Source organism: Chrysochloris asiatica, unplaced genomic scaffold (assembly GCF_000296735.1).
Source record: "Chrysochloris asiatica unplaced genomic scaffold, ChrAsi1.0 scaffold00377, whole genome shotgun sequence".
NCBI classification, from domain to species: Eukaryota; Metazoa; Chordata; class Mammalia; order Afrosoricida; family Chrysochloridae; genus Chrysochloris; species Chrysochloris asiatica.
In genome coordinates this window covers 1,731,979-1,744,915 of record NW_006408895.1, presented here as the reverse complement: position 1 = coordinate 1,744,915, position 12,937 = coordinate 1,731,979, and the positions used below count along the sequence as shown (strand labels likewise).

The 12,937-nt window shown below is 36.6% G+C and overlaps 1 protein-coding gene across 1 annotated transcript in view; it reads left to right on the top strand.

Moving 5' to 3' along the window:
* Positions 1 to 12,937, top strand: part of MTTP (microsomal triglyceride transfer protein) — a 65,357-nt gene that overhangs the window by 28,941 nt on the left and 23,479 nt on the right. The window contains exons 9-11 of the mRNA XM_006876378.1: positions 3,460 to 3,628; positions 4,493 to 4,600; positions 11,867 to 12,079. Coding sequence (XP_006876440.1) covers positions 3,460 to 3,628; positions 4,493 to 4,600; positions 11,867 to 12,079 — 490 coding nt within the window. The remainder of the gene's footprint in view (positions 1 to 3,459; positions 3,629 to 4,492; positions 4,601 to 11,866; positions 12,080 to 12,937) is intronic.

Genomic DNA, 12,937 nt, shown 5'->3' with positions numbered 1-12,937 from the left:
TTTAAAAAATTATTTTGGTGAAGCTATAACCTTTCCAACATTTTCTACATATACAGCTCAGTAACACTAATTACATTTGTTAAGCTATACAAACATTCTTACCATCCTTCTCCAAATTATTCCACTGTCGTTGACTTAAACTCAGTGTCTCCTAAGCTTCTCATGTAACCTTTTGAATTGCTGTTGTCAATTTGATTTCACATAGATAATTCTTTAAAAGAACACAATGTTCAAGGCAGGCATATCTTACTTATTATGATAAGATATTTTTGTGATTCGAAGAAGACTTCAGGAGATGGTTTTGATTTACAGTTTAAAGATTATATCAGGACAGTAGTTTTAGAGCTTATTCAGCCTCAATGCTTCCAAAAAGTCCAGATTTCATTGAGAATTTGAAATTCTGTTTTGTATTCTTCCCACTTTTCATCAGATTCTATACTGTTTGATCAAAATGACAAGTGATCAGTAATGATAGCCAGGGAACATCCAGTTCTTCTAAACTAGCAATTTTGGATGACTAGAATATGTAACTAGAAACTTTCTGTAGTATTTCCATCTGTTCCTCAGAAACCCTTTACAGGGTCACTATGAGGCAGAACCAACTTGAAGGTACTTAATGGCAACAGTATGCACTGGACCGAAAAGTCAGTGGTTCAAACTCACCAGCCACTCCTCAGAAACCCTTTATAGGGTCACTATGACTGAGAACAGCCATGACAGCACTCAACAACAACAGCAACACATATTACAAGTATCCCTGGTAGTACAGTGTGTTAAGCATTGGGCTGCTAACTACAAGATTGGTGGTTCAAACCAACGTCTCTTCCTTGGGAAAAAAATGAGACTGTTGGCATCAGTAAAGATTTTTAATCTCAGAATCCTAAGAAACAGTTCCACTCTGTCCTATAGGGTCACTGAATTGAAACCAACTTGATGGCAATGGGGTAACACATATTATGGTTGAATATATATTACGATGACTTTTATTTTAAATAAATAAAAACTTGTCCCTTAGATATAAATTAAAGTTAAAAGAATTTTTCATCTCTTTATTTAAATAATTCTATTCTAGCTAAAAATTTAGGCATTTGAGAAAAATGTACACATGCAAACTTAATTGGAGAAAGATAATCAATTTGGGAATCATGTTTTTTGGAAGATCATAATCAATTTGGGGGACCATATTTTGGTACAGAGTCCTGGTGTGACACTGTGGGTTAATGTGCTGGACTGCAAAGTCTGTTTGAACTGAAAGGTCGGTGTTTCAAGCTCACCAGCTACTTCTCGGAAACCCTATACAGGGTTGCTATGGGTCAACACTGACTTGATGGCACTTAACAACAACAACAACATTTTGGTACAGAGTCACTGTACCAAAAAGATGTTCAGTTGATGTTCAGTTCTTTCAGAGGGTAGCATCTAATCTAGAACCTTTGATGTTGAAGGAAGAAGTCTAAACTGCACTGAAGGCATTGGGGTGAAAAATAATACTCAAGAAATTGACAGATTACCAACTGTGATGTTTCAAAAATGCATACAACTCTGGAAGCATTCACTTGTCTATGCCAAAATATTTGGAAAACAGCTACCTGGCCAATCAAATGGAAGGGGTCCATATTTGTGCCCATTACAAAGAAAGGTGAACCAACAGAATGTGGAAATTATCTAACAATATCGTTAATATAACACACAAGTTAAATTTTGCTGAAGATAATTAAAAAATGGCTGCAATACTACATCAGCATGAACTTCCAGAAATTTAAGCCTGATTCAGAAGAGAACATGAAATGAGGGATATATCATTGCTGATGTCAGATGAATTTTGGCAGAAAGCAAAGAATACCAGAAAGATGTTTGCCTCTGTTTTATTGACTATGTAAATGCATTAAATTGTGCAGATCTTAGCAAATAATGGATAACATTGGAAAGAATCAGAATTGCAGAACAATTATGCTGACATGGAACCTGTACATAAGCTAAGAGTCAGTTGCTTAAATGGAACAAGGTGATACTGTGTGGTTTAAAATCAGGAGAGGTGTATTTCAGGGTTGTGTCTTTCACCATACGTATTCAATCTGTATGCTGAGAAGCTGGGCTATATGAAGAAAAATGCATCAGGATTGGAGGAAGACTCATTAACAATCTGTGATATGCAGATGACTCAATCTTGCTTTCTGAAAGGAATGAGGACCTGAAGACCTTGCTGATGAAGATCAAAGACTAGAGTCTTCAGGATAGATTATACCTCAAAATAAAGAAAACAAAAACCTCACAATTGGACTAATAAGTAAAATCATGAAAAAGAAGAAAAGATTGGAATTGGCAAGGATTTGATTTTACTTGGATTCACAATTAATGCCCTAATCCATTTATGGTATCACCAATTGCATAATATGCATGAGAAAACTGGACAATAAATAAGGAAGACCAAAGAAGAATTGATGCATTTGAATTATAGTGTTGGTGAAGAATATTGGATGTACCATAGTCTATCAGTAAACCAAACAAATCTGTGTTGGAAGATGTGCATCAGAATGGTTTTAAAAGCCAGGATGATAGGAATTCAACATGTACTTTGGACATGTTGTCAGGAGGGACCAGTCCCTGAAGAAGGACATAATGGTTGGTAAAGTAGTGGGTCATTGAAAAAGAGAGAACCCTTCAAGGAGATGACACAGTGGTTGCAACATTGGACTCAAACCTAGCAACTATTGTAAAGATGGTGCAGGATCTGGAGGTGGTTTGTTCTGTTGTACTCAGGATCACTATGAACGGGAACTGACTTGTCAGCACCTAATACCAACTAACAGCAACATATTTTATAGATTACTGACTTAAAAAGGAATTCAACTTAATTCAGAATATCATTTGCATAATTTTCATTTATTTCCAAGTTATTATTGTTGTTGTTGTTAGGTGCCATTGAGTCGGTACTGACTTATAACGACCCTATGCACAGTAGAACGAAACACTGCCCGGTCCTGGGCCAATCTCACTACTGTTGCCATGCTTGAGTCCATTGATGGGGCCACTTGGCCAGTCCATCTTGTTGGGGGTCTTCCTCTTTTTCGCTGACCCTTCACCTTACCAAACATGATATCCTTCTCCAGAAACTGGTCCTTCCTGACAATATGTCTGAAGTGTGAGAGATGAAGTTTGTCCATCTTGGCCTCCAAGGAGCACTCTGGCTGCACTTCTTCCAAAACGGATCTATTGGTTCCTTTGGCAGCCCATAGTTAGCCCAAATTAGAACTGGAAAACTAGTTTGCATTTTCTTAGTCTACATTGCTTATTGTTTGAGTGAGAGAAGTGATGGAGTCTTTCTAAGAAGGTCATATTCATCATTAATTTTTTTCTAATGGTAACATTTTACTTCTTTGGGAAAATAAAATTAATGAGCCTGTGAGCAGTAGAGATTTTAAATAATTCCTTGATATCCATGCTATACTTTTGTTACAGACCTCAACTGGTTGATGCTGTCACCTCCGCCCAGACTCCAGACTCATTAGAAGCCATTTTGGACTTTCTGGATTTCAAAAGTGACAGTAGCATTATCCTCCAGGAAAGATTTCTCTACGCCTGTGGATTTGCCTCCCACCCCAATGAAGCACTACTGAAAGCCCTCATTGTAAGTCAAATGGATTTACAATTCAGTTGTGAAAAAGCTTAAGAGTCTAAGCAGTAATTGAAAGTTGTTCTGATCAAAATGAAGGCTGCAAATCAGAGCTTTCTAACTAGTCCTATTGGAATTGCACTGGACTATTTTCTACCCATTAGTCATTAGCTGTTCTGTAAATTATTATACTTAAATTTATCACCTTTACCATTCCTCTAAATAACAAACTATACTTTACAGAAATTTAAAGATTGCCTTCATCTATCATATAATGTCATATAGTTATGGCAAAATGTCAGAGAGAAAAAGTCTCATACTTCAATAATCAGTTTTAACAGATTTGTTTTAACTTCAAACATTTTCATGGTATTTAATATACAGTATATGTATACTGATTGAATATACTTCTCCCAAGATAAAAAATTTTTACTGGGAACAAAACCTGGATTTGTTTGGTTCCCCACCCCCCCAATTTTTAAAAGTTCATTTTTATGTTACTGTAAATAATCTAGTGAGATAGTTCATAGCTGTCTTTGGAAAATGGACTCACTTTAGCATTGGATAAAAACAGTAAAGCCCTCTTCACCCATTCACTAATTTTTATAGGTTCACCGACCCAATGAATTAAACGCATAATATTCTAGTGAATTCATAGACCCTAGCCTAAGAATAGCTGGGAAGGAAAGATACTATTAACTCTTCAGTTCCAAGATAGATAGTGAATTTGTAAGTATCCCAAACAACATTCTGAATATGCAATCTAGGAAGATGTAAATATTTTCCTATGCTGCTGGTTAGTTTACTCCTCAACTGAAAGTGTCCCTTGGAAATGTTTAAATGTTTTGGTAATCAATTTCATTGCTATTTAATTAATAGAGTAAGTTCAAAGGTCCCTTTGGGAGCAATGACATCAGAGAGACTGTGATGATCATCATTGGTGCCCTGGTCAGGAAGCTGTGTCAGAATGAAGGCTGCAAACTCAAAGTAAGTGAGAATCCAGTATTGTGTATTATATATTCTAGACAATCCTATGTAATACTCACCATGTTGCCTCCCAGTGGATACTCACAATTATCCTTACCCTGTTGTGCTTTTCCTATTTCCCATAGTGATTATTGTTGTCTGACATACCTTTTGTGTTAATTATTTATCATATTTATTATTTCTCTTTCCTTCCACTAGAATGTAAAGTTCATCACAAACAGAGTTTTACTTTATTCAACACTACTTAAAACAACGGCTAGTACTTAGGTCGTGCTTAGAAAGTATATACTCATTAATCCACCTATCAATTTATATTTACTGAGAGTCCACTATGTATTCAACTTTGTATGGTATATATTTAATAAGTTTAATTCTTGTTCTCAAAAAATATTAAAAGAAAATATTATATAGTAAGTCTAAGTGTGGTTTGAAGTTTTGATGGGAAAATACACTTAAAATGTATTTATTTTTTTACTCAACACTTTTATACATGCCTAAGTAAACTATTCATTTTCATATATTTCTTATTTATATATGTATATAAAGAAAAAGCAACTATTTTATAAGCATAACTAAATGTGGAAAGTTCAAATGGATTAATAGCTAACATTATAGAAGCCCATCCTTCTATAATGTAAATAGATTAAAGATGCTGAATATATAAAAGAATAGTTGTTTTTTTTCTGTCCACATTTATTATACTGCCAGCTTGCAGTCAGCATTTTTACCCCTAGCCCAGGCAGACATGGCTCTGTTATTTTGCTTACTAATGTTTGCTAAACCAAGTGGTCTAAAAGAGGCAACCCATAACTCGAACATAAACTAAGAATGAAAATGACTACTAAAAATCCATGGTACAGAAGACGTTTGGCATCAGCTTAGTAAGTTCTGGCAGAAATCAAACTTAATGTTATATTTTTGATATCAGAGAACTATGATTTTCAAAATATTTTTTAAATCCATAATTATTTGAGTAACTGACTTACATCAGCAATTAATATATTAAATATTTTGGTTAAAGACAAAATTCATACGTGAAATACTCATTCAACAGTGTTTACTGAGCTGCGCACTCTATACTAAGCATGATACTAATAATTAAACTTAAGGATAAATATGCTATTACACCATCTTCAAAGAATGCCTATTCTGTGTACCTAGTAGAAATACTGAAATGGAGTCCTGATTTGATGCTATAGGGTAAAGCAACTGGATTGTGAGCTCTGTTTGAATCACAAGGCCAGCTGTTCAAACTCACCAGTCGCTCCTTGGAAACCCTATACTGGGTTAGCAGTCCAGTGTTTATCCTAGTTGTTGTTGTTAAGTGCCGTCGAGTCAGTTCTGACCCATAGTGACACAGTATAAGGCTTCTGAGGAGCAGCTGGTGAGCTTGAACCTCTGACCTTGCAGTTCAAATGACTTTGCAGTTCAGTGTATTAACCCACAGTGCCACACCAGGTTTCCATTTATCCTAGTTGTTGTTGTTATTAGGTGCCATGGAGTCAGTACCGACTCATAGCGACCTTATGCACAACAGAATGAAACACTGCCCCATCCTGGGCCAACCTCACTATTGTTGCCATGCTTGAGCCCATTGATGCTGCCACTCTGCCAATCCATCTCGCTGGGGGTCTTCCTCTTTTTTCTCTGATCCTCCACCAAACATGATATCCTTCTCCAGTGACTGGTCTCTCCTGACAATATGTCCAAAGTATGAGAGATGAAATTTGGCCATCCTGGCCTCCAAGGAGCACTCTGACTGCACTTCTTCCAACACAGATCTATTGGTTCTTTTGGCAGCCCATGGCACTTTCAATATTCTCCTCCAACACCATAACTCAAAAGCATCAATTCTATGGTCTTCCTTATTCAATGTCCAGTTTTCACATGCATATGAGGTTATTGAAAATACCATGGCTTGGGTCAGGTGCACCTTAGTCCTCAAGCTGACATCTTTGCTCTTTAACACCTTAAAAAGGTCTTGTGCAGCAAATTTGCCTAATGCAATACGTCGTTTGTCCTAATAGTCATACAATATTTATACTGCTCCAAAAGTACTTGTCATTTTATCAAATGCTGTGACTTTTCAGCAGTTACTAATATGAAATCTACTGCTATATAAAAGGTCGATAAACAACTAGCCAAATTCACAACTAGTACTAAACTCCTCCTCATATTTCTTTTTTTAAATGATTTTTTTCTTTACATTTTGAACTTCCTGCTGCTTATTTTTCTTTTTTCTCAGATTTGTATTTGAAAATATTCAAAATTACAGAAAAGTTGCAAGAGCAAGTCCATATACATCTATATACCCGTAACTTAGCTTCACCAATTATTAACATTTCATCATATTTACTTTATCTCATTTTTATTTTGGGGGGTTGGTGGGTGGGAAGGGGTTTTGTCAAACCATTTGAGAATGGGTTTCAGATATCTAAGACTTTACTTCTGAATACTTTTACTCCTCATTGCTTGGATACCATTGCTCTAGACCCTTACAATGGACAAAATATATCTTTACTTATATTTAATAAAATATAAGATCATATTACTATCCAACACCACAAGGTTCTTTTTCTCCTCTCCTCCTACCATAGTTTTATATTCCTTCACCCATGGTGAGAATCCTTGTTCCAAAAAACATCAATAAATTGATTCATTTACTCAATTATAAAACCATTTTGAAATTGCTACACAAAGATTACTACAAAAACAAACTCACTTAAAGAAATTCAAGACTTCATTGCAGTTCCTTTCATTCTTAGGATACCTGAGGAGGTTTCAAAAAGTTTGTGGAAAAATTCCATTATCTTATAATTCCATTTTTCCACAAAATGTTTGCAGTCCCCTATTATTTCACTGACAGCATATTATATCTAAAGTTACTTGGATTAATTCTTTTTCAATATCCACTTCTTTTTAGTTATACCATCAATTTGATGCACATTTAGTTTCATTTGAATATAATTTTGTTAAGTTTTCATATTTGTTGATGAGATTTTATTATTTGCATATGTAAAACATTAACATGGTTTCAATGTACAAGCTATTTTCTAAAAGTAGTCTCAAGGAGATCTCATTCCCTTTCCCACTCCTTCTACCCAATTCATTATTTTTGAGTGTTATCTTTTCCATGCTTCCTTTTGCAAAGTAAGCAGATATGCATATACATGTATTTTTTGTTTCCTTTTTTCCTTACACAAAAGATAGCATTTGAAGTATATTTTTTTAAACATTGTTTTTAAAAGATTTTATTGTGAATTGAGTGATAGTTTGCATGGGATACCATGAGTTTTACACTCATCATTTCATTGCAATGATTACAATCCCCTCCATGCCTCATCATTTAACAGTATTTGCTTCCATTCCCTGTGTTTTTTGTTTTTTTAATGTACACATAAGCACTCAAGAATAATTTAAATAAAAGGCACATTCTGCAAGCCTGCCTCCTGGCTGCCAGCACACAGTCTTTCTCTTTCCAAAAGTCTAAAGTCCTTAGCTCCTCTAGCTCTATCTCTCCATATCCTCATCTCTGCCTCTATCTCTGGTGTCACTGCTTCTCTAGATAGGGTCCCACATTCTGCTTGTGCTCTTCTCCCTTGATGGTACTAGGGGTCTTCTGTTTCTGGAATGTAAGACTAACTACTCCACCTTTTATGTTACAAAACTTCTACCTTTACAGTTGTGAAAATCACAATTAGTCATGATAACTCACTATTGAATCACAAGAATCTTATCCCCATCTCCTTTCACCAGACCCATCTAGACATGATGAAAACTATCCAGTGAGGAATCTACCTTTCCTGCACACTCTGAAACTAAACTCCCTCTTGAAAACTTGTAAGCCAGTCACTTTGTGCCTTTATAGCTCCCCCACTTTGGGTAGCCAATGTCTAAGTGTCCATCCCTATCAACCCTGTGTATAGAGTGGATGGGAATGATCCTTGATGTATATACTTTTTTTGTATCTTGCTTTACCCCACTAGCAATCCATCCTGAAAATTACCTCATTCTGTTTCACAGAGGTTTTCCTCATTTCTTTTCACAACTTCCTAGTACTCCATTGTTTTGATATACCACAGTTTATTCAACCAGTCTCCTATATATATGGTCATGTAAGTGATTTACACTACTTTGTCATTGAAAATAATGCTGAACTTAGTGTACTTAGGTACATACTTTTTCATATTGTTGGAGATACAACTTCAAGACTAGAATTGCTGTGTCAAAATACAATTTTATTAGCTTCTGCCAAATTTCTTTCCATTTTACGTACCCACCAGCAAAGTATGGAGTACTAGTATGGAACTGTGGGTTAATACGCTGGACTGCAAAGTTGTTTGAACTGCAAGGTTGGTGGTTCAAGTTCACCAGCTGCTCCTTGGAAATCCTATACCGGGTCACTATGGATCGGAATGGACTTGATGGCACTTAAAACAACAATCAGCAAAGTATAAGAACATCTATTTCCTGACAGCTCCCCAAACTGTGTTGTTAAATTTTAATATGTTTTTTGACCAATATGATAGTTGAGAAACAGCATTTCTCAGATTACACTTCAAGTTTAGCATTTTTTGTTCTCTTTGGTGCTTTTGTATATCTGTGTATGCGTGTGTGTATTTGCATCCTAATTTAAGACTTCATGAATCCTATAGCTGACTTCAAGAGTCCTGGTGTGGCTCTAGAATAAGCACTGGACCAACCACAAGGTCAGTTGAACCACAAGGTCAGCATTTCAAACTTACCAGCCACTCCTCAGAAACCCTATACAGTGTTTCAATGAGTCAGAACTGACTCTACAGGACTTAACAACAGCACCAACATAGCTGAATTAGATCTGTGTTGTTGTTGTTAAATGTTGTGGAGTCACTTCCCACTCATAGAAATACTGTACAGGGTTTCTGAGGATTCAAATCTTTGCAGGAACAGGAAGTCTAATCTTTTTCCTACAGAGAGACTGATAGGCTTGAACAGCTGACTTTGTGGTTCACAGTCCAGTGCTTATCATATCGAGGTTATATTAAAAATGAAACTGAGGGCCCTAAGACATAGGCAGTGCAAAGATAAGACCAGAATCTGGATGCCCTTACTTCTAATTTGAGTTTTCATTAAACTATCAGTTTGTACTTCATTCCTTTTTTTAAAACAGTCCAAAATATCAGAGAAGTCCTTTCATGATTAAAGAACACATTGGCGAAGCGGTGAGCTAAACCCTACAATGTTCAATAGACTTCTGTGAACCTGGGTGAAGACCTGGTTGGCCAGCAGTGTGGCAAGACCGGGGGACTCTTGGGCCCAGAGTCAGTGACATAGCCACAGAGGACTACAGTGGAGAGTGAAGTGTCCAGCTGATAAGAAGAGAGGGCATATGCATAAGAACACCCACACCCCACTTGACCTGGCTTCAATGACTGGATGATCAGAGCTCAACCAGAAGTAAAAAGAAGAAGAAAAAAAAGTATTCACATACAATTTGATGAACTTGACCTACACCCCTGGAAGCAGTAGCTCAAAAGAGGGAACAAGTCCTAACAGCAAGAATCATTCCCACACCCTCCACACACAGAGTAGACAGGGATGGGCAACTTGGACATTGGCTACCCAGAATGGGAGAGCTACAGAGGCAAGAAGTGACTGGCTTACAAGCTTTCAAGAGGGAACCTAGATCCAGAGGGCCTGGTGGAAGGTAGAATCTCCAGTGAGTAGTATCCAATCTGTCTAGGCGGGGCTGATGCAATGAAATGCAGATGGGTCTCTTGTGATACAACAGTGAATAATTGTTATCCTGACTGATTGTGAGGGTTGGAAATGTAAAGGTAGACATTTTAAAGCAAGGAGGGGAGTGATTAACTTTTCAGTCTCAGAGCGGAGGTCCCTAGGACCATCAAGGGAGAAGAGCAGAGAGCGGGACACTACCCAGAGAAGCAGTGATGCCTGAAATAGAGCCAGAGATGATGACATGGAGCAATGGAGCAGCTGGAGACTTTAGATTCAGAGTGGTAGAGCAACTGTGTGCTGAAGACCTGGGGGCACGGGGGAAGGATTGCATGGAGGGGACTGTAACCATGGCAATGAGACGAGATACGATAGAATGAATGCAAAACCAATGCTCTCCCATGTAAACTATCACATAATTCACAATAAATTATTAAAAAAAAAAAAAAAGTTTGTGAGGAAAAAAAAAAAAGAGTAGATATGACCTTTACAAAGAACAGGAAAAACCAGTGTGTCACCTATAAGAATGAAGAGAACAGGGAAGAAAGTTGTGGTTTCTGAACTTTACAAATAAAGGTCACATAAAATTCATGAGAGTCATTATTAGACACTATGTAAGGATACATGAAAAGAATGATATACTATGTAATCAATATGAGTAATGATCTGAAAATGAAATCATGAAATGTAGGAAAAATGCCTCAAGGCATTGTGTAACTTGAACTATAAAATAAAGATGTTTCTAAGCCGGAGTGAGCTCTCCTCCTCTAGCCAATTAAAAAAAACAAAAAACAAAAAAAAGAACACATTGGCAAAACATCTCGGAAAGTACCTGTCACACAGAAGGCACTCAAGAAATAATTTTAGAACTGGATAGAAATAATTATAGAACTTAATCACATTTCAACTTGATTGGAAATAGCACTTTCAATACACTTTGAATATGATCTCTAAGTGCTTTCATTATAGTTGTTACTTAGAAAAAGCTATTTGGTGCCATTTAGGAACTGTTGAGGAGTCCTGGTGTGGTGCTGTGGGTTAATACGCCAGACCGCAAAGCTGTTTGAACTGCAAGGTTGGTGGTTCAAGCTCACCAGCTGCTCCTCAGAAACCATATATACAGGGTCGCTATGGGTTGGCATTGATCGACAACACTTGACAACAACAACAAGGCACTGTCAAGTTGTTACTTTAGGAATTCAATGAATGGACAGTTTTACAGTTTTATAAATAATCAATGAAGGAGATTAAAAAATAGCTTAATGAATTTATAACAGGCTTGAAAGTATGTATGCCTAATATTAATTATTATTGTTTTTAATGAATGTGTTTGTATTTTTTATCAAGCTTTACTTGCTAGTTTTCATTACATGCTTTAGTCAGGCAACTGATAGAACACTTTCTAAAATTTAAGGTTGCTCTCTAAAACTTAAGGTTTCTCTAAAACTTAAGGTTGCTGTCTTAGAATCTGGAATGAACTAATTGCCCCCAAGTCTTGTTTTATGTATTGTCATGCATATGTCTGAGGTAGTGATTGTGCTATCTTTTAAGGCAGTGGTTGAAGCCAAGAAGTTAATTCTGGAAGGACTTGAAAAACCAGAGAAAAAAGAGGACACCACGATGTACCTGCTGGCTCTGAAGAATGCCCTGCTTCCAGAAGGCATCCCGATGCTTCTGAAATATGCAGAGGCAGGAGAGGGGCCAGTTAGCCACCTTGCTACCACCACTCTCCAGAGATACGATATCCCTTTCATAACTGATGAGGTAAAGTCCCCAAGAATATTACCAACACTGTAAGTTACATCAATTCTGACTCAGGGTAACCTCATGTGACTCGGAGTAGAACTTCTCTAAGGAGTTTTCTTGGTTGTGACCTTTTGTAGACACATTGCCGGTCCTTTTCTTCTGATGTATCTTCTGGAGGGTTCTGAGCCGCTAACTCTCTGACAAGCTTTTGAGCATGCAACTGTTTGCATCACTGAGGGATCTAAATATGAGTAAAAATACAAAGAGGTTGTAAAAGTTCATGGAAAAATTCAATTATCTTTTAATTCTACTTTTCCATGAACTTTTTGAAACTCCCCCATAAAACTCTAGTCACTTCTCTTTCCTGTTACAAGTGCTGTAACTTTGAAATTTAATGTTCTAAAGCAGTCTCTCATTTATAATTGATAATGTCCTATGTCCTGAAGAATAAACATTGAAGCATATTCTCAGATTGTAAGTAACAAATACTTGTCAGAAATATCTTTACCACTATAAGTTTTTAAATGCTGCTAAAGATTTCAACGCTGACATATCTGACATGAACATTCCCTTACCTGAAGCTATAACTGCATTTTCAGGAAACCATATAAATTAAACTGTTTTTTAGGACACAGAATGTTTATAAGCCTCAAGAAATGTTGTTTGTTGAGAATGATGTGTCTAGTTTGTGTGTCAACCTTACAGTTACAGGTTTTTGAGGCAGACACACCTGAGTTACATTCTGACTCTGTCCCCCCTAGTTTTAGGCACTAGGGTGAATTACTTAACCACTTTATACCTGAGAACAAGTCCAAGCTTTGAAGAAGATAGAAAAAGATAGAGGAAAATGAAATAGAAAGAGATATTTATAAGTAT